The sequence below is a fragment of the Macaca mulatta genome, chromosome 20, assembly GCF_049350105.2.
Source record: "Macaca mulatta isolate MMU2019108-1 chromosome 20, T2T-MMU8v2.0, whole genome shotgun sequence".
Lineage (NCBI taxonomy): Eukaryota > Metazoa > Chordata > Mammalia > Primates > Cercopithecidae > Macaca > Macaca mulatta.
In genome coordinates, this window is record NC_133425.1 from 9861752 (window position 1) to 9889189 (window position 27438).

The 27438-nt window shown below is 50.3% G+C and overlaps 1 protein-coding gene across 14 annotated transcripts; it reads left to right on the top strand.

The window, feature by feature from the left end:
* METTL22 (methyltransferase 22, Kin17 lysine) lies at positions 1–26074 on the top strand. 14 transcript variants are annotated; one of them, XM_077983832.1, is made up of 13 exons: positions 1–90; positions 241–576; positions 1720–1815; positions 3813–4115; positions 6766–7146; positions 13345–13385; positions 13473–13617; positions 18319–18390; positions 20377–20430; positions 21366–21446; positions 22326–22428; positions 24406–24574; positions 25960–26070. In XM_077983832.1, the coding sequence occupies exons 4-13, from the start codon at positions 3983–3985 to the stop codon at positions 25993–25995; spliced, it is 1215 nt and encodes a 404-aa protein (XP_077839958.1). In that variant the 5' UTR covers positions 1–90; positions 241–576; positions 1720–1815; positions 3813–3982; the 3' UTR covers positions 25996–26070.
* The last annotated feature ends 1364 nt before the right edge of the window (positions 26075–27438 follow it).

Here is a 27438-nt window from a genome sequence, read left to right on the forward strand (position 1 = left end):
GCCTGCGCAGACCGCCTGTTATGGCGGCCGCCTGAGTCCCACCGACCGACAGCAGGGTCGGATGGGACCCCAGGCTGAGCCCCGCGGCGGGTAAGTGACTGGGAAAAGAGACGGGACAGGGTAGGGTGCAGGGAACCTCCTGGCGCCGAGCCTACTTTGAAATCCGAGCTCCCACGGATCTGAGGCCCAGATCCCTGAGGCCCGACCCCACTCTTAGCCTGTTTCCCCTTCTGAACACAGGTGTTGGGGGAAGAAGTCCACGTCGTCGCCTGAGTTTCCGTCCTGGGTCCAGGCACCTCTCCTTCGGTTCAAGATTAGGAAGGGAGGGCAGTGCCCGACCTGTGACTGTCTTTTGAGAGGGCAATAGTTAACCCACAAGGGTGGCGTTAGGAAGGCGACAAGACAAAGGACGAGGAGCCCCACGAGGGACGTCCCCGGAGCCCCTCACTACGACTCTGCGCGCCGTGGCCAGGCTACGTTTTACCCACCCCCAACACAGGCGTTCACACCCTACCCTCCGTTATCCAGCTCCTGGCCTAAATCGTTATGGGATCGCGCCAAATTCCTGATTGTTGAGTGAGTTGCACTTATCAGAAAGAAAGAGGAGGGAAGTTATTTCAACACCGTGATCCCAGCAAACTGCTTATTTGGGACAACTGACTGGGGACCTATAGGAGAGGAAGGCTGACAGCGTCTCAGTCTAGGCAGCGTCTCAGTCTAGTCCCCAGAGCCTTAGAAGAGCCAAGAACACGTTAGCTCCTGCTGCAGGGATGAGCTTGCAGCCCTATGGAGAGGTGGCGGGGCGGGTCCCCATCTGCAACCTGGGGCTCCTTTCTCAGCTCTGCCCAGTGAAGAGAGGAGCCCCAAATGCATACAGACCCTGCATTCCTGGAGGGAGACTTTTCCTGACTAGAGAAACTGTTACCTTTTTTCTTTCTTCCCAGCATTCACTTTAATCATCATATTGCTATAATGATAGTACTTACTATTGTTGCTTATTGAACGTTTACTATATGTCGTGAGCCCTAAAAGTGATCATTGTCTCATTTGCTCCTCACACAGGCCCTGAGGTAGGTTCAAGAGAGCCTTCTTATTCCCACAGAGCTGATTCTAGGGAAAACCACTTAAAGGGAGTCTCCTTCACCTGGGACTTACATTGCAGTGTGCATTTCTTGGGAAGCCCGGTTGGATTGAATTTAAAAATGGAAAATTCAATTAGAGATTAAGAATTTAAGTTTCTTTTTTGTCTATACTTAAAATTTAGTGTGTAATGTTATGCCCACTTTTGGAAAAAGCAAAGAACAGTGATTTTTCTGGGATGTAAGTTTTCCAACAAAATTGCACTATAGGCCATGTGTGGTGGCTCATGCCTGTGATCCCAGCACTTTGGGAGGCCAAGGTAGATAGATCACCTGAGGTCAGGAGTTCAAGACTAGCCTGGCCAACGTGGCAAAACCCTATCTCTACTAAAAATACAAAAATTAGCTGGGCATGGTGATGTGTGCCTGTAGTCCCAGTTACTCGGGACACTGAGGTAGGATCACTTGAGCCCAGGGGGCGGAGGTTGTAGTGAGCTGAGATGGCACCACTGCACTCTAACGTGAGCAACAGAGTGAGACTCTGTCTCGGGAAAAAAAAAAATGCACTGTGGCGAAAAAAGAAATAGCATCCTTTGGTTCCATTTTCAAAGAAATGGCTTTTGATTTTTTATTTTTACAGCAATATTAAAAACAGAAACTATATGTGAAAGTTCTCAGTTTTCCCCCAGGACATCTCTAAGTCCTGAGAGAGCTTGATCTGCCTTTGAAATAAGTGGTAGGTATAAGCTGTATTTTCTCTTCTGGAATCTGATCTAATTTTGCCAATCCCATTGATTAACAGTATTTGCCTGAAGGTCCAGCACTTTCAATGACACCATGAAATTCTGCATTGATTTGCCAGATTCACAGACTTTCTTCACAACCCACTTGCATTTTGATGGCTTTATAGTGTTGAGTGGGAAAGCTAGCATGGAGACCAATAAGGAATCATCTTTTTCCTAAAAAATTTTTTGTTGGTACAGCTTTTGCTACTCCACAACAAGCACTTAAATGTAGGAACTCCGGCAGTGTACTGGGATAGTTAGGACACCCTGAGTCATGATGACCTCTTTTTGCAGTTGAAGAAACGGGGGCCTGGCGAGATTTCATGACATGCCTAGGGAACACATCTACCCAGGTAGGAACAGCTTCTGTAGGCAGTCAGGGGTTACAGGCAGGTTTGGGTCAAATACCTGAAACCAACCCCAGGACAAGGAGGTTGCTGGTGTTTTATTAACACCTACTGTGAGCCCAGGACTCTGCTCAGCACTTTACCCACCCAGTAACACGGCATGAGATTGTGGCTGAAGAAACAGATGCAGAGAGGTGAAGTATTTTCTTGAGATCACATGGCTAGGAGGTGAGAGACCAGGGATCCCCACCTGGTCTGTCCAATTTGAAAGCCCATCAGACTACTGCTGTTTGATGATACTTTTCCACGAGATGAAACATGTGTTTGGAGGGAGATCCCCCCTGTTTTTGACAACTTTGCCTCAACCATGGTTTTCCAAGTTTTAGTTATTAATGTATCACCTGCATAATTTTTCTGTATCTGTGTATCACCTGTGTAGTGATTCCCTTAATTACTTTTCCTTTAAATCCTCTCACTTTTTTTTTTTTTTTAATTTGTTTTTGAGAGAGGGTCTTGCTCTGTCACCCTGGCTGGACTACAGACTGCAGTGGCGCATTCTCGGCTCACTGCAACGCCCGCCTTTTGGACTCAGGTGATCCTCCCACCTCAGCCCCCCAAGTAGCTGGGACTACCGGCGTTCTCCACCGCACCCGGCTAATTCCATTCACCTTTTTAAATTCAGTAGCAGAGCTTTAGGCCAGACATGATAGCTCACGCCTGTAACCCCAGGACTTTGGGAAGCTGAGGTGAGAGGATTGCTTGAGTCCAAGGATTTGAGACCAGCCTGGGAAACATAGTGAGACCCTCGTCTCTCCAAAAAAAAAATATTTAATGCCAAGCATGGTGGCATAGCTGCCATCCTAACTACTGGGGAGGTTGAGGTAGGAGGATTGTGTGAACCCAGAAGTTTGAGACTGCAGTGAGCCGCGATTGCACACCGTGCTCCAGCCTGGGCAACAGAGCAAGCCCCTGTCTCTAAAAAGAAATGTTTAAAAATAAAACATAGTTTAAAATAGGAAAGCTTTATAACAACAAATGATATGGGGACAGAAAATAACAGCTTCTAGAATTAAAAAGAAAGAGTAAAGGGCCATAACAACTAAATGCAAAGTGTAAATTGTGATTGGATACTAGTTTGGGGGTGGGGAAAGCCTCAAAGACCTTTGGGAGACAGGTGGAGGAAATTGACTTTAAATGCTATTAGGGAATTATTAATTAGATTTGTTAATGGTCTTATGGTTATATAGGGAAATGCTCTTAGGGGACAGACATTAAAGAATTTAGGGGGAAAATGTCATGATGTCTGCAGTGTACTCTCAGCTCAAGGAGAAGAAACCAGAGAGGGCAGGCACATGTGGCAAAATGGTGACGATCACTGAATCTAAGCAGTAGTTCTATGGTTATGATATTCCCCTATATCTTTACTGTTTGAAATTTTTTGTAAAAGTTGAAAAAAATAAGAAGGGAAAGGAAACTTTATAAATGGAAATGCATGTCCCTTGCTGTAAATAAAAGGTTACTATGAAAATGAATATATGAATGAATATAATGAGTGAAATGAATATAATGAATATAAACAAAATAACACAATTAATTTCCAGCTGGATTCTCTTCCCTGGCCAAGCCTCTGAGACCTTCTCCCAGGGTGATGCAAAACTGCTAGCTGCCAGCTTGAGCCTGTCTGCAGTATCTTCTCTGGGACCTGCCATGCTAAGGACCCGTTCTCACCTCTGAGGGGCTCCTGTCCTAGGACTAAGGTGGAGCCTGGGCCATGGTGCAGCTGGCTCCTGCTGTAGCCATGGACGAGGTCACCTTTAGAAGCGACACTGTACTGTCAGACGTCCACCTCTACACCCCAAATCATAGACACCTCATGGTACGGCTGAACAGCGTGGGGCAGCCAGGTAAGGTCCTGGGCCCAGGTGCCCTGCGGATCCTATTTTGTTTTCTGCTTTCTCATACTCATCTTTTTGGGGAAAACACTGGGAAGACTGGATTATGTAACTGTTAGACCACTTCTTAAGTGCCTTTTTTTTCTTTATTATAATTTTTTTTTAACCTTGTACTCTGCAATTTTTGTGGGGGGGTTTGTTTTGCTTTGTTTTGTTTGTTTTTTTTTAAAGACGGTCTCACTCTGTCACCCAGTCTGGAGTGCAGTGGCACAGTCATGGTTCACTGCAGCCTCAAACTCCTGTACTCAAGTGATCCTCCTTCCCCTGCCTCTGGAGTAGCTGGGACTACAGGCTCACATCACCACACCTGGCTGATTTTTATTTTGTAGAGATGGAGTCTTGCTATGTTGCCCAGGCTGGTTTTGAGCTCCAGGCCTGAAGCAACCCTTCCACCTTAGCCTCTTGAGTCTCTGGGATGACAGGCAAGCTGCTGCCCCCCCCCAACTTTCATTAAGCAAACTCCTGTGCTTTCCTGAGCACCTATTGTGCGCCTGGCCCAGGACTTGATGCTACGAATGCAGATAGGAATGAGCCAAACTTTGCCGTCAGCAAGCCCAGGGTCCAGTGGGGGGACAGAGTGCTGGGGCTCCATCTGTCCCCTCTGCTCTTTTTTTTTGAGACGGAATCTCGCTTTGTCGCCCAGTGGGGAGTGCAGGGGTGCGACCTCGGCTCACTACAACCTCCATCTCCTGGATTCGAGCAACTCTCCTGCCTCGGCCTCCCAAGTAGCTGGGATTACAGGCACCTGCCAACACACCCAGCGAATTCTTGTATTTTTAGTACAGACAGGGTTTCACCATGTTGGTCAGGCTGGTCTCTAACTTCTAACCTCAGGTGATCCTCCCACCCCGGCCTCCCAGAGTGCTGGGATTACAGGTGTGAGCCACTGCATCCAGCCCTGTCCTCTGCTTTTTATCCCCACTCCCTTTACCCTAGTCCAGCCACCTCTGTTGCTTGCCTGGCTGCCTCTGTCTTCTCCCACTGAGTTCACTGCTGCACACCCTCCCCACTTAATCTCTGCAGCAGCCAAGGACATCTTTTGAAAATGCAGATCAAATCACAGCGCTTCCTGAGTTAGACCTCCAGTGGCTTTGCATTGCTCTCAGAATAATATCCAGGCTCCTCATCTTGGTCTGAGAGGTCAGCCTGGCCCAGCCTCTGCTTGTGTGCCTACCCTTATGTCACTCTCCCTTGCTCTTCTGTAGCCACTGTCAGTTTCTTTCTGTCCCTCAAACACAGGGAGGGGAGGGAAGCAACCATAAGATACAAGGCCAGGGAGGAAACACCTGCTTTCCTCCCCTCCCTGGCTCCTCAAGTATCATCTCCGCCGACAACCCATCCCTGGCCACCATCCCTAACTCCAACTACCCTGTATTAGCTTGCTAAGGTGTGATTATTAATAATTCTCATTGCCCTCCTGCTCTAATTTGGATGGTACATTATACCAGAGGTATACAAACTGCAGCCTGTGAGCCAAATCTGGCCTGCAGCTATTTTTATAAATAGTTTTATGAAGCCACAGCTATGCCCATTCATTTACGTGTTTTTACAGCTGCTTTTGTGCTATAAGGGCAGAGTTGAGGAGTTGCAACAAAGATCATGGGGCCCACAAAGCTTGAAAATAGATACATTTTATGAGACAGGGTCTCATTCTGTCACCCAAGCTGGAGTGCAGTGGTGCAGTCTTGACTCACTATAGCCTCGACCTCCCCAGGCTCAGGTGATCCTCCCACCTAAGCCTCCTAAGTAGCTGGGACTATAGGCACATGCCACCACACCCAGATCATTTTTTTGTAGAGAAGGGGTTTTACCATGTTGCCCAGGCTGGTCTCGAATTCCTAGGCTCAAGAAATCTGCCTGTCTCGGCCTCCCAAAGTGCTGGAATTACAGGTGTGAGCCACCATGCCCAGCCGAAAAACTTTTTCATCTAACCTGTTACGGGCAAAGTGTGCTCACCCCTGCCTTATATGTTTGCCACATCTGTGTCACACAGAATTCAGTCTTACTATATCCCTGGTAATTAACACAGCCTGTAATTATCTTGTTTACTTGCTTAATGTTTGCTCCCCGACTTCACTCCTAAAATGTAAGGCCCTAACATATCAAATTCTGCTTTGTACCCCCAGCACCTAGCATGGTACTTGGCACATAGTGAGTGTTCAGTGATGAATGGATGGATGATGGAACAGATCCAAAAACTGGCATAAGCCCGGGCCGCTGTGGGAGCTTAGAGGAGAGGCCCCTGAGCTCATTCCTGAAAGTTGTGTGCCCTGGGTCAGCTCACTCCTCTAAGCCTCAGTTTCTGGGTCTGTAAGATGAAGCTGATCATGCTGTCTTCACAGCGACTGTGGAGATAGAATGAGATGATACGAGCCGAGTGCCTCATAGGTTCTCAGGAAATGGGGGCTGCTCTTGGTGGTGGCCCCCGCCTCCCAGCTGGTGGTGGTCCCATCTGAATCAAGTGGCCCTTTTCTGCTGGCATTAGTATATCTCTACCTGGCCTTTACAAATCTTTCCTGTTGGTAAACTGCTATTCTCGAAGAAGAAGGTAGAAAAGAAAACATCTTGGAATTCTCATTTTGCGTTTTGTCTTGCCTTTCAGTTTTCCTGTCCCAATTCAAGCTTCTATGGAGCCAAGACTCTTGGACAGATTCAGGGGCCAAGGGTGGCGATCACGGAGATGTTCACACCAAGGAGCCTCCTTCTGCCGAGACAGGCAGCACAGGGTCCCCTCCAGGAAGTGGCCACAGTAATGAGGGTTTCTCCCTCCAGGCCGGGGCTGACACCACCGGCCGGGAAGCGGCTGAAGCTCAGCTGGATGAGGATGGGGATTTAGACGTGGTGAGAAGACCACGAGCCGCCTCTGATCCCAACCCAGCAGGGCCTCCGAGAGACAAGGTACATCCCATGATTCTAGCACAGGAAGAAGACGACATCCTGGGAGAGGAAGCACAAGGCAGCCCCCACGATATCATCAGAATAGGTAAATAGAGGTGTGGTGTGGCCCACCTGTCACCAAGGTGACTCCACAGTGTCGCTGCTCAGGGCTCAGTATGATCTGCGTGTTGACTCTGCAGGGCCAGGCAGCACAGGTTATGAGAACCAGCTCGGGTGAGACTGGGGAAGCTCTCTACAACCCCAGTCACTCCTACGGCTCACAGCCCCACAGCCTCACCCTGTGCGCTTTCTCCTCTGTACTGTGCCTCCTTCCTAGAGTGCTTGCCCCCAGCCTCTGCTCCCTTAACATGTTCCCCATTGCCGTACAGTTTCCAGCTCAGCCACACCTTCTCCAGGAAGCCTCCCTGCTGCTGCCTCCCGCATCTGTGCTCCGCTCTAACTCAGCATGTTGAGGGTGTGGGACAGGCTTGGCCTGGCTGGGCTGGCAGTAGGGAGCTATGGGAGGTTCTGGAGCTGGAGTGTGGCAGAGGGAGAGGGATGTAAATGAAAATGAATGGAGCATGGACCAGTCAGATGGACTGGGAGCTGGGAGCTAGAAGCCAGGCAAGAAAGAGGAGGTGATGAAGTGGCGGGAAAAGTGGGACAGGGGAGAGGTTTGGACAGATACTCAGAGGTGGGATGAAAGAGGAACTGCTACCCAGGTATTGGGGCAGAGCAGAGGGGTTTGGTGACTCTAGGATTTGAAATCTAGGGACCTGGCACTATAGAAACACCAGGACCGGTAGGGAACTAGGCCAGGAATCGGTGCTGGTTAAGCACCTATTGTGTTTTGGATATCTTCACTAGTTTCGAGTGGCTTAGTCTGTACAGCCCCGCCTGAGCGGGTGCACGGATGAGGAAGTGACAGGCCTAGTGCCATGCAGCTTGGTGGTGGTGAGCGAGCTTCAGATCCATGCAGTGTCCACACCAGGGCTTTGCCTCCCCCTGGTGCTGCTCATTTGGGGAGCAGATCTGTGATTTGAAGCTGTTCATTGAGATCCAGAGTCCCTGGTGGTGTCTGAGTTCCCAGGGAAGGGCCTCCCCCAGCACTGGCCTTGGTCAGAGAATGGGGGTCAGTGGGTCACTCTGAAAAACAGACAGAACAGCAGCTCTGTATCTATCTGCTCAGCAAACGTTACTGAGCGCCTGCACAGTGGTACCAGGCAGCCTCTGTTCTAGACTGTCCCAGAGAGGGCAACATGGAACTCACGCCAGAACCCTGCTCCATGTATCCCATGGGTGACCTCTGCCCTCATGGCCTCTGCAGGTAGGGATAAGTATTCCCATTTCACAGAGGAAGAGACTGAGGCTCAGCAAGGTTGAGGAACTTGCCTAGGGTCACACAGCTCATCAGTGGCAGAGCTGAGACTTGTACCCAGGTCTGTCTGACGCCACAGCCTGTGCTCTCATTCCACACCATTAGGGCGGAGCATTCGAAAGAGGCTTGGAAAGTCCTGCTTCTCAGGGCGGCCGATGATGGCTCATTTCCCTCTGAGCGCTCACTGTTATTAGCCTCCCCGAGCTGGGGAGCAAACCTGTCAGTTACTCCACAGTCAATGTTGTGTCTCTAGTGAATGTTCTGGAAATTTACCATCATGTGAGCTAAGAACAAAGTCCCTCAAGAAGGGGCCAGCCTATGTCCAGCTTCCCCGCCTGCCCTGTTCCGGTGACCTCATGGTGAGGCCCCCTTGTCTGTACACCTGGATGTTCACATTTTCAGCTGTCAGTAGCTCCCTACCTGCCCTGAGGGAGGAGAGTGGAAAGGTAGCTAACGCATGAACGTAGGTAGTAACTCGTGATTATTTCAAACTGGCTAGATCGCTTTCATCTGCAAAACTCGATCTAATCCTGCAGGGCTGGATTTTGAGCCCAGCTCCATCTTCACAAGCCAGGTGACCAGAGACAAGTGTCTTACCCACTCAGAACCACATGGGGTCAGGGGGACCACTCTCCCTGGATTTTAGTGATAATTTAGTGAAACATGCCCCGTGAGCGCCAGGAGCAGGGCCTGGGCAGAGCAGATGGTAAACAGACGTCGTTCTCCTCACTACCCTCTTCCTCTGACCCATAAATCAGCCCATTTTCTTCAAGTTAGAGACCCATTTGAGGAACTGGTTTTTCTAAAGAAAAAGAAAAACGTGTTTTCTTAACTATTCCAAGGGATTGACAAAACCTTAAAAAGTTTATCCAGGGATCTGCTAGGAATCCACAGACCCCGGATTCTAAGGAAATTATGTTCACTTCCCCCATTGTAGAGATAAACTGAGACCCCAAGAGAACTCGAGAGAGGCAGGGCTAGAACTCAGGCCATCAGATTCTGAGTCCCATGCCTTTCTGCTGGAGAATTGGGCAAGTCGCTTAGCATCTCTGAGCTCAGTTTTCTTGTCTGTACAACGGGTACAACCTCCTTGAGTTGTGAGGAATTAAGAGATGGCACATACAAAGCTCTTGGCATAGTGCCTAGCACGGATTCAGTGTTCCATAAATGTGAGCCTCGTCCTGGGGATTGGCCCAAGCTGGGAGGAGGAAGACTGGCTGATGAAGAGTCTAGGTTCCTGCAGGTCTCAGGACCCAGTTTGCAAATGAGGTGAAGTGTAATTCTAGAATCTGATAAGGACAGGTGAGATTCTAACACTGTCTCATCCCATTGCTAGCCCTAGAGTTTCTCATGGGGATAGTTCCTCAGGCTGGCCTTTTATGTTCTCATGATACCTTTGGAATTATTTAAATATATATAAACTCTGACTTTTCATGGGAGTGGGAGCCACAAGATGGCCCTGGATAGGGAGGTCCCTAAGTCACCTGGGCTTCCACCCCTGGACTGAATCCTCCTTCCTTACCGCTACGCAGCTGCCTGGACTGGACTGGGCCCAGCCCAGGGCAGGCGTACTGGGTATTTGTTGTGATCTCTGACTATCCAGTGAGTCATGAAGAAGCGTATTTACCCGTTCAAACACTAGCAATAGCCTGAAACAGGGCAGGGGTCGGGTAGACCTCGGAATCGCTGCACTCCAGACTCGAGGATGTCAGACACAAGAAAGGAGAGTGCCCTTGAGGATGACCACACTCAGGTTCCTGGGGAATTCATTCTGGCTTTTTACTTCTGGTCCCAGGGAATCACACGGCATCCGCTTCTTCCTTTGATCCGTCCCTGAGCCTTTCGTTCTCCCCCTTGTTAATTTGCCCTGGTGTTTTCTCGTGTCATCAACATCAGCAGAAAGCACATCTTAGGTCAGTTTTTGGTCAGACTCCCAAACGACTTCATTTTAAATCCTCTTTTATTTCTATTTGGCTTTAGAAAAACATGGGTCTCACTTTGTTACCCAGGCTGGTCTCAAACTCCTGGCTTCAGGCGATCTCCCACCTTAGCCTCCCAAAGTATTGGGATTATAGATGTGAGCCACTGTACCCAGCCATCTCGACACATTTTGATCTAATTAGATGTTTTTTTCTCGGACTATGACCTTGGGCTGGTCATGTCCGCCTCTGGGCTTCAGTGACCTCCACCTGTGCAAGGGCTAGGGGCCTTGACCGCCTCAGTGGTTTTCAGATGTTTGCCGAGCCTGCGCTCTCTCAGAAGCGCTATCTGGTTAAACCCTGTTACAGCCTTAGAAATGAGGGATGAGGCTACTTGTATATTTCGCAGAAGAGGAAACTGGCTCTGTCTCCAAGAAGTTAAGTGACTCGTCACCTAACTAGGAGATGACAAAACTGTCTTCTTATGCAGGTCTCTGACCTCAGAGTCCTCATTCTCCCTCAAGGGAAGCTGGCCACCCCTTGAGGACAGCTGGGAGGCAGACCTTATGTCCACGAGACCCCTGGGAGGAAGTGACCAATCACGTAGGACCGAGATCGCTCTGGGAGGGTTCCCCTGGCAGCAGGAACCCTTAGGACAGCTGGGGTTAGGGAGCAGACGGCGAGGAGGAAGCTTTTCCAGGCCAATGGAGGGAGAGGAGAGGAGAGGAGGCTACGAGCCACACCGAGGAGATGGCATGGGTGGGACTGGGGAAGAGGAACTGGGCAGGTGTGCTGACACAGAGAGCCTGGGGCGGGGGTGTAGACCACAGACACCCCTTCCCCTCCACGCACAAGCACACAACCCTTCAGCCTGCCTAGCAAGTCCCTGTGCCTTTCATCCTGGAGGCTCTGCCCCGAGCTTTTAAACCACGTCCCTAGCATGGTTCAGATTCTACATCTCCCTTCCCCAAGCAAGCTGAAGAGCCAGAAAAGGCCAGGCACGGTGGCTCACACCTATGATCCCCCTTCGGGAGGCCAAAGCAGTGGATCCCTTGAGCCCAGGGGTTTGAGACCAGCCATGGCAACATGATGAGACCCTACCTCTACAAAAACTACAAAAACTAAAAGAATTTAGCCTGGCATGGAGGCACGCACCTGTAGCCCCAGCTACTCAACAGGCTTAGGTGGCAGGGTCACTTGAGCCTGGGAGGTGGAGGCTGCAGTAAGCCTTGGCCGTGCCGCCACACTTCAGCCTAGGTGACAGAGCGAGACTCTGTCTCAAAACAGAGAGAGCCAGAAAACTGCAGACGACCTGACTTGGAACCCTGCATCTGCCACTCACACCCTCTGTGACCTACACAGCCTGCTAACCTCCTCCAGCCACCTTTTCTTCATCTTTAAGATAACACTCGAACCTGTCATTGGGCGATTTTGAGGATTAATTGAGAAAGCATTTAGCCCAGTGCCTCATGCAGAGAAGGTGCTTTTTTTTTCTATTAACTTTACAAACAGTAATGCTGAGCCTCAGTCGGTGTCTTTCTCTGTAAAATAGGTGTGAGCCAATCAAGTAGAATCTCAATGGCCCCAGGGCTGGCTCACAGAACGTATCTGTCTAATGAACGTTGGTTCAGTGAAGGAACTTGGCATCAGGTGGCTCGGCAGGTATATTTCTGTTCCAATTTCAAACCAGGGGACTCCATGTTAGGCCATAGCAATCTGAAGCCATTCTGAAAGGAACATGTTTTATTAAAAGTGCCTTATAAGCCACTATGTCAAATCTAGCCAAGATGCTGGTGGACGATCCATTAGTCACTTTATTCAGAGATGAGATTCTAACTGTACATAGGACCGAAATCTTTGGCCAGATTTTCCCAGGAGGAACCCTCAGAGAACAGTGGTCCGGGTGCCCAAGAGGACCCTACACAGTAGGTTTCTCTACTGGTTTGGGGACAGACAGAGCAATTGGCGATAGCCATTACCATCTCACTTAAAAATACTTGAAGCAAGTTCTTACTTAACAACAAAAAATGTTTTGCTTCATTCCTTTTCTTCTTGATCTTATATTTCCATTCTCTTCGCCCATCCACCAGAATTTGATCCTGTTAGGATGTATTATAAATACAAAATATATTGTATTTTGCACTTGAGAATACTTATACTAGCCGGGCGCGGTGGCTCACGCCTGTAATCCCAGCACTTTGGGAGGCCGAGACGGGCGGATCACGAGGTCAGGAGATCGAGACCATCCTGGCTAACACGGTGAAACCCCGTCTCTACTAAAAAATACAAAAAACTAGCCGGGCGAGGTGGCGGGTGCCTATAGTCCCAGGTACTCAGGAGGCTGAGGCAGGAGAATGGCGTGAACCCGGGGGGCGGAGCTTGCAGTGAGCTGAGATCCGGCCACTGCACTCCAGCCTGGGTGACAGAGCGAGACTCCGTCTCAAAAAAAAAAAAAAAGAGAGAATACTTATACTAACTTATACTTCTTTTCAACTTTTTTAAAAAGGATGTAAATGTAAACTTATTTTGTTAACTTCTAATGTAGAAGTATATTTCTAAGTATAGGAAAAAAATGAAGTATGTTTCTCAGTATAAGAAATTACTTTTGAATGAGTTGTGATTATTAGTAGTATATAAATAAATATATTATGAGTGTAAATTTGCAATTATTGGTCATTAAAAAAGTAGTGCACTGCATGTGTGTGTGATTAAGTTGGGTGAAAACCTAATTGTGACCCTCCCTAGCCTTGGGCTGTAGGGCAGAGATACCCAGTTACATGAAAGAGTGTGAGCCCCATTGCAAAAAGCTCCTGGCCTCTGAGTGGTGCTCAAAAGTCGCCTCTCAACCAGTAGCACAGCCTGTGTTTCTGCTGCTCTCTAGAACCCCTGATTTCAACCTGTGGCGCACGTCTGACCATGTTGGCGGTTGCCGTGCAGTCCTGTCTTGTGGTTTTCTGTCCATCCCCATTTCACAGTGGGCATTTCTCTTGGTTTCTGTCCCATCCAGAGCACACCATGGCCACGCCCCTGGAGGATGTTGGCAAGCAGGTGGGTAGGTCCTGTCCGCTTCCCGTAATCCTGACGGTCTCTACAGAGCCTCACGCTGTGTGTTGCTCTTTGTCCTCTTCCCTCCAGGTATGGCGGGGCGCCCTGCTCCTGGCGGACTACATCCTGTTCCGACAGGACCTCTTCCGAGGATGCACGGTGCTGGAGCTCGGGGCCGGCACGGGGCTTGCTAGCATCATCGCAGCCACTGCGGCACGGACCGTTTATTGTACAGGTAATGAGGTGACATCTCAGGCTGCAGGGAAGTAGTCACCTTCACAAAGCAGGCACTGAGTGTATAAAAAAAGAGGCAGAGGCACTGGAAATTGGATGTTAGCTGCTGTTGATTTTGCCATTTTGGTCCCCTGGCCCTCTCCACTCTCCGTTTTTTCTCAGTGATATCAGAATGACCCAGCAATACCGACTCCGTGGCAGCAGCATCACCCAATGGCTATCAGGCTGATGGCACCTTCAGGAGGTGCCTAGTGCCTCTGCTAGTACCTCTCTCCCCACCCCTGAGAAAGAGCAAATATCTCCAAAAACAGGAGGAATATACCCTGTTAGAAGGCTTTGAAAACAAGTTTATTATTTTGTTCCTGGTTATAGAAGCCTTGCCCATTCTTTGTAGGAGATTTTTAAAACAGCAAATAAAAATTACTCATCATTTTACAGTCCCTAGATTGAATCAACAATATGCAACTTATGGGGCACCTGCCGTGTGCCACTCATTTCTAGATGCAGGAGGCCCTGCAGTGAGTGGAGCTGACTAGGCACTGCCCGCAGGGAGCTTACGTTGTAAGAATCTCCTCCAAATGATAGCTGAAATCAAGCTGCAGCAGCACTGTATTCTGCTGAAAATGTTGAAAAACATTTTTTAAGGGCATTTTCTTTTTTAAATTTGTATATATTTAGGGGGTACAAATGCAAATTTCTGTATTACACAGCGATGACATCTGGGCTTTTAGTGGACCCACCACTCAAATAGCAAACATTGTACCCAATAGGGAAGTTTTAATCCCCAACCCCTCCCACCCTGTCACCTTCTGGAGTCCCCAGTGTCTGTGATTCCACTCAGTATGTCCATGTTTACCCATTGTTTAGCTCCCACTCATAAGTGAGAACATTTTAACAGCATTTTCTCATGGCATTAAAAAATGATTATATAGGCCAGGTATGGTGGCTCACGTCTGTAATCCCAGCACTTTGGGAGACTGAGGCAGGCAGATCACCTGCGGTCAGGAGTTTGAGAACAGCCAGGCCAACATGGTGAAACCCTGTCTGCACTAAAAATACAAAAATCAACCAGGCGTGGTGGTGGCGGGTGCCTGTAATCCCAGATACTCGGGAGGCTTGAACCTGGGAGGCAGAGGTTGCAATGAGCTGAGATTGCACCACTGCACTCTAGCCTGGGCAACAGAGTGAGACTCCATCTCAAAAACAAACAAAAAAAATTGTATATGACTTGTAATGACCAGGTAATGTTTCATCTTTTTTTTTTTTTTTTTTTTTTTTTTTTTGAGACGGAGTCTCGCTCTGTCGCCCAGCCCAGGCTGGAGTGCAGTGGCGCGATCTCGGCTCACTGCAAGCTCCGCCTCCCTGTTTCACGCCATTCTCCTGCCTCAGCCTCCCGAGTAGCTGGGACTACAGGCGCCCACAACCACGCCCGGCTAATTTTTTGTAATTTTTAGTAGAGACGGGGTTTCACCGTGGTCTCGATCTCCCGACCTTGTGATCCGCCCGCCTCGGACTCCCATAGTGCTGGGATTACAGGCGTGAGCCACCGCGCCCGGCCTGTTTCATCTTTTTTATAACCCTTCTGCTGCTGAGCATTTTGGCCATTCCTATGGGGATTTTTGTTTTGTTTTTTTGTATTTGTCAAAGATGTGATGAACATCTTTGTATATTGTCTAATGATCTGTCACCTAGGTTCCTAGGAGTGAGCAGTGTTAGTTACATTGCAATGAACATCTTTGTGTATCATTGTCTAATAACCTGTCACTGGGTTCCTAGAAGTGGGTGAGACTATTCTTAATGAACGTTGCCAACTAATTTCTTTTTTAGTATTTAATTTTGAAATAATTTCAGATTCATAAAGGAGTTGTTAAAATAATCCAGCAAGTGCCATGTGCCCTTCCTCCAGCTCCCCAATGGTGATGTCACACACAACCATAGTACAGTGATCAAAACCGGGCAGTGAAGTTAACCAGACTCCTGACGTGCCGGAGTGCTTTCTTTAGAGCTAATATACCGGTTTACAAGAGAGTAGTGATCTCATCAAGTGAGCATTGTTGTTATATTTTAAATCTTTAATATCTGCTGGACAGAAAGAGGTATCCGCTGATGTGGTTTACATGTCATTGCTTCCTAGTGAACGTTTCCTGGCACACGCTGTTGTTTCTGAGATAGGAAGGAAGAAGCTAGACATCACCAGTCCCTGAGGCACAGTTTTCAAATATGCTGAGTTAACCACTGGTCAGGAGTCCACAGTGCAGCCACGCTATTGGCTGCTTCTTGACAATGTCATGTAAATTATCAGTGAGCGCTTCTCAGAGACAAGGCGTCCAAGAGCTTTGCTTTGTGCCTGGTGCCTAATAGCAGGATATAAAGAAGTCTTATCCCCGAGAGAGATTTACCAGCATGGGGAAGAAAGCTTGCATTTAGATGCCACGTTCCAGTTGGAAAAGTCCTTTCAGATGCATCAGTGCCTAGCTGTAACTTCACAGTGATGCTGGGCAGAGCCCAGGGTTCCTATCTTTGTTGTCCACATGGGCAGATTGAGGCTGGCCCAAGGTCACCCAGAGCTGCTGACGAGACCCAAGGCCAGTGGACCTGCTGGCTCACAGGGCAACGCCCTTGTCACATGGTGGGGTTTCAGATTGTGTTGCATGGAGCAGAGCTCGCAGGAGCTGGCCGAGGGATGCTGGGGAGAACGCACTCAGGGCACCAGGGCTCCTTCCCCACTCACACAGAGCTGCTTCTCTCTTACCTGTTTTATGGGTTAAAAGCTTTTGACAGAAACTATCATAAAAGTTTAAAAACTGCTGAGCCTGGCCAGGCGTGGTGGCTAATGCGTGTAATCCCAGCACTTTGAGAGGCCAAGGCAGGTGGATCACCTGAGGTCAGGAGTTTGAGACCAGCTTGGCCAACATGGTGAAACCCCCATCTGTACTAAAAATACCAAAAAAAAAAAAAAAATTAGCCAGGCATGGTGGCATGAGCCTATAATCCCAGCTACTTGGGAGGCTGAGGCAGGAGAATTGCTTAAACCCAGGAGGTGGAGGTTGCAGTGAGCCAAGGTTGCACCACAGTACTTCAGCTTGGGCAACAAGTGCGAAACTCTGTTTAAAAAAAAAAAAACAGCCGGGCGCGGTGGCTCAAGCCTGTAATCCCAGCACTTTGGGAGGCCGAGGCGGGCGGATCACAAGGTCAGCAGATCGAGACCACAGTGAAACCCCGTCTCTACTAAAAATACAAAAAATTAGCCGGGCGCGGTGGCGGGCGCCTGTAGTCCCAGCTACTCAGGAGGCTGAGGCAGGAGAATGGCGGGAACCCGGGAGGCGGAGCTTGCAGTGAGCCGAGATCGCGCCACTGCACTCCAGCCTGGGCAACAGCGTGAGACTCCGTCTCAAAAAAAAAAAAAAAAAAAAAAACACACACACACACACACAAAAAAGGCTAAGCCCATCATGTGCTGTCAGGCACGTGTCAGTATTCTCTTGGCCCAGGAGACAGGGCAGATCCCTCCCTTCTGCGAGCAGGGAGCTCCTCCCCTACGTGGCTCTGTGTGACCCCTGGGGTGCAGACGCCAGTCCCGGTGAGTTTGCAGTTGATGGGGGAGTCCACGCCCACAGGGGACCAAGCAAATGTCATTAACAAGACATCCTGTACTTTCTACACGCACTTTCTTCTAATCAGAAATTTATTTTTGGTAAAGCACTACTTCCCCCAGTGAGGATTCACTGTACCACAAGTCAGTTCTTGAAATGATGACAAATCCCACTTGTCAGAGTAGCAGGAGTCTGGGAGGGAGATCTGGGTGGGAGCAAAGTGAATCGCGCCTGAGAGAGTGGGCTCAGCCTGTTTGAATCTGTTCTGTGTTCTGACGAATCGTAAGAAAACCTTTCTGACCGGAAAACTGGTCCAGTCGGTTTTCCTAGGGTGTCAAAGAACAAGCCTAAATTTGGAGTTAGAAAAATCTGGATTCAGGCCGGGCGTGGTGGCTCAAGCCTGTAATCCCAGCACTTTGGGAGGCCGAGACGGGCGGATCACGAGGTCAGGAGTTCGAGACCATCCTGGCTAACACGGTGAAACCCTGTCTCTACTAAAAAATACAAAAAAACTAGCCGGGCGAGGTGGCGGGCGCCTGTAGTCCCAGCTACTTGGGAGGCTGAGGCAGGAGAATGGCCTGAACTCGGGAGGCGGAGCTTGCAGTGAGCTGAGATCAGGCCACTGCACTCCAGCCTGGGCGACAGAGCAAGACTCCATCTCAAAAATAAAAATAAATAAAAAAAGAAAAACCTGGATTCAAATCCCAACTCTTGCTCTCACTAGCTACGTGACGTTGCTCAAGTCACTTAATTCGTGCAATGGGATTCATGATCCCGGCTCCTGGATGGTTATAAACATGAAAAGGATGATCTAAGGAAGTGCGTGCGTGGTCCATATGCTTGGATGATGTTGGGAGCTCATACTCCTTCCCTCTGGAATGCACACTGTCTCTCCCCATCAGGATGAGAATCTCTTATTTAGGGAACAAGACAATGAAAAGAGCCTTAAGGTGAGCGTATTTAATTTTGGCAGTAAGACACACAGGAGAAACGTTTCTCTAATTTCTGCAGTTGTGCTGCTGATAACAAGCGGCTCTCTCTAGGCAAAAACGTGGAGATAAAAGCGTCGTAACGGCCACCGCTTTATGGCTTGCCCTCTGTCATTCCAGATGTCGGTGCAGATCTCTTGGCCATGTGCCAGCGAAACATTGCCCTCAACAGCCACCTGGCTGCCGCTGGAGGTGAGGCCCAGAGTGTCTTCTGCCGGGAGGGAGGTTTCTCTGTTTAGCAGGTAGGACAGACACCCAAGACCATGACATTGGGAGGCAGGGCTCCGCCTGTGTCCCTTGCAACAGGTGAGTAAAGGGAGCAGGCATCTTATGGGCATCAGAGAGCTTCAGAGCATTGAGGACGCTCCTTGGGTCACCTCCTCATTCCCAGATCCACCGCCTCATCCTACTCCAGCTCTTTCTCTCCCGGACACTGGCAGCGGCCCCCGAGCTGGTCTCCCCAGCTCCTTAGTTGACCAGTCCAGGCTGTCCTCATGAAACATCCAGAGTGCCCTTTCTCAGATGCAGGCCTGTCCCCTTCACCTGCTGCTGAAAACCTTCCAGGGGCATCATCACCTGAGGGGTGAAGTCTCAGCTCCTTGAATGGCCAGGCCTCCCTGGCCCAGCCCCGGCCTGCTCTCCCTGCCTCCGCCTGACAGTCTCCTTTTCAGCCCTGCATCCAGCACGCCAGGACTCACTCACAGGCCAGTCCCTCTGCCCGGATGGGCCCCACCCCCATCTGCCTGGCTGTCTGTTCCCTGCACAGCCTGCAGGGATGGGTGTGTGTGATGGGTGACACAATTACGTCCTAACGGGGCTGTCTGTCAGTGCAGCCTTTCCTCCTCCGGTGCAGCCCCCCAGGCTTCAGGCCCTTCAGTGGTTTCCTGTTGCTTGTCTCATCTTCTGGGGGATCTGGCCCCTGCCTGTCTGCAGTCCCCACCCCGCCAGCCCAGCCGTCCTCATTTTCAAATCACTTTCCCTTGAGTCCTTTGCCCTTGCTCTTCCCTCCACCTGAGTGCTCTGCCCTCCCTCCTCCCGGCAAGTCCTCATCACGCTCAGGGCTCCAGACCTCCAGATTTGAGGCTAGAGCCCCCAACAGACTCCAGGAATATCTTGCACGATTGCATTTTACCATCTGCTGGTGTGACTAGTTATTGGTGTTTTCCATTCCCCCCTGGACTACAAGCTCTGTGGGTGCAGGTACCCTGTCTGCATTTGCTCTCCACTGTCACAATATTTGTTGAGTGCTCAGGGTACAGTAGGCAGTCAGCAGAGCTGGGAGGAAGGAGGGAGCTCGCTGGTGGAAGCTCTTGCCGGATAACCACCATCTGACATGAGTTCCTCTCTCTCCTCCTGTGCATTTGCCTCATCCTTCTGAACCACTCAGCCACAGTCTTGCCGTTGTCGGTTAACCTGCCAGTCTCCTCTGGGGGCTGGTCTGCAAGGATGGGGAGATGACTCTTAAATCTTTATTTTCCCTATGTCTGGCACAGTCCCTGACACGTAGCACTCAAAAAATGCTGGAAGAATGGACGGATGGATGGAGGGAAGGGACAGAGGGTGGATGATGGATGAGAAGGAGGATAACAAGGATGGGTGGGTGGATGGGTGGGAGGGTAGAAGGATGGATAGATGGGTCAGATGAATGGAGGGAAGGGACAGAGGGTAGATGATGGATGAGAAGGAGGGAAGGAGGATAACAAGGATGGGTGGGAGGGTAGAAGAATGGATAGATGGGCAGATGAGAGGATGGATGGATGGGAGGGAGAGAGGGAAGGAAAATGGGTGGGTGGATGGATGGAAGGATAGATGGAAGGGCTGGAAGATGGGCAGGTGGGTGGGTGGGTGGATGGAGGGATGGATGGGTAGAAGGAAGGGCAAGAAGATGGGTGGGCGGATGTATGTATGGATGGATGGATAGAAGGAAGGATGAGAAGATGGATGGGAGAGGGAGGGAAGGAAGATGGGTGGGTGGGTGGATGGATGGATGGATAGAAGGAAGGGCTGGAAGATGGGCGGGTGGGTGGGTGGGTGGATGGATGGATGGATGGCTGTAAAGATGGATGGGTGAGAGGAAGGGTGGATGGGTGGATAGATGGATCTTGGTATATAGTGTAAAAGTTTATCTTTTTTTCCTGATTAGAGTTTGGAAGGTTCTCTTTTTGTTTGTTTTTGCAGGTGGTGTAGTTAAGGTCAAAGAACTGGACTGGCTGAAGGACGACCTCTGCACAGGTGTGTGTTTCTCTCGGACGTCCCCCAGAATGATTCAGTGATTTCTTTGTAGTACCTCAGTGCCAGGGTACAGTAGCCTTGATGGAGCTGTAGCCCCAGCTGCTGCCACTGTCCCACCCACACATGGCAGGTTCTCTGCATTGGCTGATGAGCATCAGCGGTCATTCTCCAAGCGCCTGCTGCCTGCTGGGCACATGTTCATTTTGTTCTTCAGGTGTTGTGGTTTCCCTGTGTGGTAGCATGATAATCCCTGAATTGTGAGCGCAGACTGTCTGTGGGCACAGCTGGTACACAGCAGGGTAGGGGCATGGACCCAAGTCTGCCAGACTCTTGGGCACAAACCATTTCCCAACAAACAGTGGTGCCAGGAAGCCCTCCGGGTAGGACAGTTTCCCGTATTTCTTACACAGACTACTTCAGACCTGGGTGCTTGCTCCTTCTTTGTATAAAGATGTCTTTTTTTTCCCGTCACATGGCAGATGGGGAAAGTCATTCCTTAAGTACCGGTCACCTGCCTAGCACTTTGCGCACTGTAGGCCTTTCGACCCTCCCCGTAGTCCTGTGAGGAAGTAGTACTGTACCCTTTCTGTGAGTGCGAAACTGAAGCCGTTTTCCTGGGCCACCCAGCAGGCAGATGAGGCACATCACGTCCTGTACTGGGCCACAGGCTAAGGCGGCGGGTGAGGCTGAAATCCGCCTGCTACTTGCTGGCTAGAGCAGACACTCAGCAGAAAAGGCACCTCTTCCACCGTGACTCTGCACGTGGGCAGCAGTGGGCCTGAAGCAGGGAATCTGGTCTGCCTGGCGGTGCCCACTGCACCCAGCTACCCCCAGCCCTGTTTCTTCTCCTGAAGTGCCTTTCAGTCAGTCCCAGTGAGAGTTGGTAGCCAGGAGAGAAGGCAATGGGCACAAAGCATGCTTTTGTTCTTTCTTAGATCCGGAGGTCCCCTTCAGTTGGTCACAAGAGGAAATTTCTGACTTGTACAATCACACCACCATCCTGTTTGCAGCCGAAGGTAAGAAAATTTCTCCTTCACCATACACATCCTTTGTCACAGCATGAAGTCAAGTGCAGTCTCTCCTCACCTCCCCCCAGAGTTCAGTTTTAGAGGTGACTTTCCGGGATGTGCCACCACGTCTGCAGTTTTCTTTTTTTTTTTTTTTGAGACGGAGTCTTGCTCTGTCACCCAGGCTGGAGTGCAGTGGCTGGATCTCAGTTCACTGCAAGCTCCGCCTCCCGGGTTCACGCCATTCTCCTGCCTCAGCCTCCCGAGTAGCTGGGACTACAGGCGCCCGCCACCTCACCCGGCTAGTTTTTTGTATTTTTTTTTTTTTTTTTTTTTGAGACGGAGTCTCGCTCTGTAGCCCAGGCTGGAGTGCAGTGGCCGGATCTCAGCTCACTGCAAGCTCCGCCTCCCGGGTTCACGCCATTCTCCGGCCTCAGCCTCCCGAGTAGCTGGGACTACAGGCGCTGCCACCTCGCCCGGCTATTTTTTGTATTTCTTAGTAGAGACGGGGTTTCACCGTGTTAGCCAGGATGGTCTCGATCTCCTGACCTCGTGATCCGCCCATCTCGGCCTCCCAAAGTGCTGGGATTACAGGCTTGAGCCACCGCGCCCGGCCAGTTTTTTGTATTTTTTAGTAGAGACGGGGTTTCACCGTGTTAGCCAGGATGGTCTCGAACTCCTGACCTCATGATCCGCCCATGTCGGCCTCCCAAAGTTCTGGGATTACAGGCTTGAGCCACCGCGCCCGGCCACGTCTGCAGTTTTCATTCTGGGAGCTGCTGCTTTTCCGTGGTGATAAGCATTCTCTCTGTGCGGATCGCTCTGAAAAGTCGATTTCTCTAATATTTGCGTGTTTTCCCCTAATGCCAGCCTTTTTGCTTCCCACAGTGTTTTACGACGACGACTTGACGGATGCTGTATTTAAAACCCTCTCCCGACTCGCCCACAGATTGAAAAATGCCTGCACGGCCATTCTGTCAGTGGAGAAGAGGTGAGCTTTGCATCACGGGGACCATGCTGGTGTCCCGAGTGTGGGCAGAAGTCTCACCTCCTAATTGTGTCCTTGTCAGTGTCATCATGACTGTTACTCAGCACCACTTATTGAGCACCTGCTGTGTGCCAGGCGTGTGCTCATCCGTTGTGTACGTTACTGCACTGAGTCCGCATGCGAGCTCCATGTGCAGGCACTGCTGTCCCATCTTACCAATGAAGAGGGGAAGGCTGGGAAACACCAGGGGCCTTGCCCAGGGCACAGCTAGCTAGTGATAGACAAGGACTTGAATGTCCGCTGTACTGGAGCCTCAACGCTTGTCCAGCACACACTGTCGAGAGCTTCTCTTCCTGAATGTTCTCTCTGTGGTGCGGTCTGGTCTGTCTCTTCAGTTCCCCCAGGTCTCTTTCTCTTGCTGAATCGGACAGCTCCTCACCCAACAGCCTCTCCCAGACATTTCCACTTGAATATCCTAAAATGTTAGGTTCCACGTATTGAGTGCCCACCTTGTGATAGCTACACACATTCTCCTGCAATACTTAACAATATGCCACAGTTTTCTGAAGATCATTTGGAATCCACAGCAAAAGCTATAAAACTGAACAGACTTCCTCACCCCGCAATTCAGCATCTGGAAATTCACGCTCATGGTTGTGTACAAAGCTCTATGTATCTGCGAATTGACTGCAGCGTTACCGATACCAGTAATCCTGAGGCTTGCTTTGAGGCACACACTGAGCCATAGCAGTGTACAGACCTCATCTGGATCGTGATTTCATCAACTGTAAAGGAAAAACATCAGGACAGTTGAGAAAAGTTGAATACTGAATATTTGACGTTAAAGGGTGATTGTTAAACTTTAGTTGAAAAGGTCTCCATCTTTTTGAGACACACACTGACATTTTCAGCTTCACAGAGGAGGTTGGGGGCCCCAGGAAGAGCCAAGGTGGCAGAGTGGCTCAAAGTGGACAGTGGCTGAAGCTGGTAATGGGTTCATTAGACTGTTTTGTTTTGTTTTTTGAGGCGGAGTCTCACCCTGTCGCCCAGGCTGGAGTGCGGTGGTGCAATCTCGGCTCAGCACAAGCTCCGCCTCCCAGGTTCAAGCAATTCTCCTGTCTCAGCCTCCCAAGTAGCTGGGATTACAGGTGCCCACCACCACGCCTGGCTAATTTTTGTATTTTTAGTAGAAACAGGGTTTCACCATGTTGGCCAGGCTGGTCTCAAACCCCTGACCTCGTGATCTGCCCACCTCGGCCTCCCAAAGTGCTGGGATTACAGGCAGGAGCCACCATGCCCAGCATAGACTATTCTTACTCCTTTTGCGTGTCTGGAATTAATAAAAAAAAATTGGAAAGAAAAGGGAAAAAGGCAAAGAGCTTGAATTTCAAGTGAAACCATCTTGTAGAATGAGTTTTTGAAAGGCAAGTGGCAGGGCTGGGAGACCTGTTTCTGAAGGCGCTCTCTCTCTGAAATCTCTCAGACCCCCGCTTCCCAGCAGTTTTCTGTCTGTCCTCTGCGCTCTCAGAGTCCTCTGCACCGCCCCCTGCCACTGCCTCTTGTTCATTCATTTCACAGATAGTTACGCGCAGCTCCAGCCACCAGAGTCAGTGCTGGGTGCAGGCAGGACCTGCAGGGCCATCCTCAAGTGTTGATCTGCATCTGCCTCTTATACCAGTTCTAGCTTCTCAGAGGCAAGGACTGTCTTGATCTTTCCAGCGGTGTCATTGTGGGCACGTGACTTCAGCTTTCTGAGCCTCAGTTTCCACATCTGTAAAGTGCTAGCTGTTTCCACCCCCCAGGCTATTGTGCAGATGTAGGAAGGAATTGCGCTCAGACACTCAGCATGAGACAGGTGCTCCGTAAAAGCCCATCCAGGGGATATGAGATCAGTGAGGGGCAGGAAAGCAAGATGGGCGGAAACAGCAAAACCCTTCCCAGTGATGATGGCCATGTGTGTGTCGGCTGGCTGGTTTGCAGGCTCAACTTCACACTGAGACACTTGGACGTCACATGTGAAGCCTACGATCACTTCCGCTCCTGCCTGCGTGCGCTGGAGCAGCTCGCAGATGGCAAGCTGCGCTTCGTGGTGGAGCCCGTGGAGGCCTCCTTCCCGCAGCTCCTGGTTTACGAGCGCATCCAGCAGCTGGTAGGTCCAGGCCCCGAAGTGGGCCGTTAGTTGCTTTATTGTGAAGTGGGTGACTCCGGGGCAAAGAAGTGATGAAGCAAGCCCTCCAGGCACAGGCTCCACCCTAGGTCCTGCAGGGGGTGAAGCCTGCGTGCCGGGCACCATCTGTAGTGGAACCTGTTGGGGGAGCTACATCATGGGGGAACCTGTTGGGGGAGCAGCCACCATGTCTGGAGAAGGGCCTTCGGGTGAACCTTATCTTTTACTTTAGAGCACGTTTTTCCCCCATGGACAGTTCAGACTCCAGAGGAGGCAAGACTGAGGTAGACGTTGTTTGGGGAACAGGAAGTCAGTGGAGGGAAGTTTGTGGGTAGCAGACCTTGGTGCAGGGGCCCCGCTGTGGTGGCCGCTGGTCACGTCTTCACTGTGGAAGTGCACCGGCTTCTCGGACTGAACAGGCTTTTCTGTGAACTGGAGTCCAAAGACTGAGAATTAACTTCTTTTGTTCTGTTTGCCTTTTGGCTGTGGCCTCCCTTTCTGTGTGTCTTCGGAGACCCGGGCCTAGTTCTAAGGAATAAGGGAGGAAGAGGGAGTCATGAGGAGCTGCCGCCCTCGCGCTTTCTCTCGTGTCCTCAGCAAGGGCAGCATGGAATTCGTGTGGTTTTGTGTGCGAGGAGGATCTTGTATTTATTGCTCTGCCACTTCTGGGCAACATTAAGAGTAGTGTCACGTGACCAAGAACACGCACTTCTTACAAATCAGTAGACCCAGTACATGATGCCTAAGACGTCCCAAAAAGGCCAAGTGTGGTGGCTCCCACCTGTAATTCCAGCACTCTGAGAGGCCAAGGTCGGAGGGTTGCTTGAGGCTAGGAGTTCGAGACCAGCCTGAGCAACATAGACCCGATCTCTACAAAAATTTTAAAAAAAAAATTAGCCACGCATGGTGGTGCACACCTGTGGTCCCAGCTACTCTGGAGGCTGAGGTGGGAGGATTGCTTGAGCCCAGAAGTTCAAGGGTGCAGCGAGCTGTGATGGTGCCACTGCACTCCAGCCTGGGCAACAGCGTGAGATCCTGTCTCTAAAATAAAACTGTATATAAAGCTCTTCCCAAAAATGGAGAGATTGTGGCGACTCACTGCTATTCTGGTCTTTTCTGATTGTGTGACATCCTCTGATGCCCCTTCCGTTAATGCTGGGACTTCATCCATCCAGCCTCTGCCACAGTAAACAGAACAAGCCAGAGCAACAAAAAGAGGAGGAAGCCGCCCGCCCGCTCCTGCCTCAGCTCGCCTGCTCCATGGCTGGCGTGTTGTTTAACTGCTCTCCTTGGCGAATCACTTTCCTTCATGAAATTGTGATGCTCTTGTATGTGCGCTTCAGAAACCTTTTCTCTGTTTGCTGCAGGAGCTCTGGAAGATCATCGCAGAACCAGTAACATGACCCATCGCCTCCACAAGGCGCGGCGTCTCGACTGTTCTTAGAGTATATTTCTAATAAAATCAGAAGCTCACCAAAGCAACGTGCTCGAGATTTTGTCATTTTAAAAGTATGGTTGCATGTACCTTAGACGACCCAAGATGGTTTTCTGGGGTCTGTCCCTGCCGCCCAGTTGCAGCCAGAGAAGGTTGTTGGCGTGGGCTGGGGGCCACTTTAGTGACCTGTTTCTCGTGGTTGTGATACGTGCTCCAGGGTCAAGGCAAGTCACGTTCCTTCTCAGCTCAGTTCCACCCAGGTCAGTCATTTCAGCTGTGCGCTTCACTTGGGGTTGCAGCCCTGGCTGTGAGGTGGATTCTTGTACTGCCCTGTGTCAGCTGTTCACGGATGGGTTGACTACCATTGCCACTATTGCCATCGTATCTCCGCTCGGCACAAAAGCCTCATTTCCTCGCAGGGTTGGGTATGCTCCACCCCGTCCCTCTGGCGAGGGCCCCCTGAGAAGGATGGGGCAGGAGCTGGCGCCAGGAATAGCCTGGCAGCGGCCTTTGTATTTAATTTTAACTCTTTCTCACCCCAATCAGGTACGTTTGGAATAAACCTAAGAGCCACTCTTCGGGGTCACATGCAGCCGACCGGGGTTTGTGCAGTGATCTTCCTCGGAGGTATTCCCTTCAGCCTGGGCTCATTTTCCCTCCGCCCCTTGTTCTGTCCATCTTATCACCTGTGCTCGTGTCTGTCTATCTGGTTTTTTTTATCTTCTCCATCTGTGCCTCTCCTCCCATCTCTACCACCCCTTCCTGTCATTCTCTATGTCCCACTGTCTCTCCTTCTCTCTAGTTTCGGTCCCATCTTCCTGCTACCCTTGGCCCTCCCTGCAGCCCCTTCCCCTGTCTTGCTACTGCTGCACACTTTGCACCAGGGCCTGGCATGGCCCCTTTCTGCCTCCCTCGCAGCTCAGGTTTGCTGGCTTCTCCATGCACTGTCCCTGCCCACACTCGCTTCTCCCCAAGCACCCAGGTTCCATCCCCAGGCCCATCATACCCCTGGCACTGGCTAATCCCTGATGCCAGGGGCCAGGCACTTGCAAGTCTAACTTCATTTCATCTTCCCAAGAAATTTAGGAGGTCCACAGCCTTGTGATACCCACATTACAGCAGAGAAGACTGAGGTCCAAAAAGGAAAAAGTCTCCATGAGGTCAGGGACCTTGTTTGTCTTAAATATCACTACATCCCTGGTGTATGGTCTGGCAAACAGATGCTCAACATGTATTGTTGAATGATTTGCTAATATAAGTTACTAATTAGGGCATTGTTTCTTATTTGTGAGTGATTTTTCCTCCAGGAACATTTGGCAGTGTGGGGAGACATTTTTGGTGGTCACAGGTAGAGGAGACGTGCCACCAGTATCCAGTGGGTGAGGCCAGGGATGCTGCTGAACATCCTATA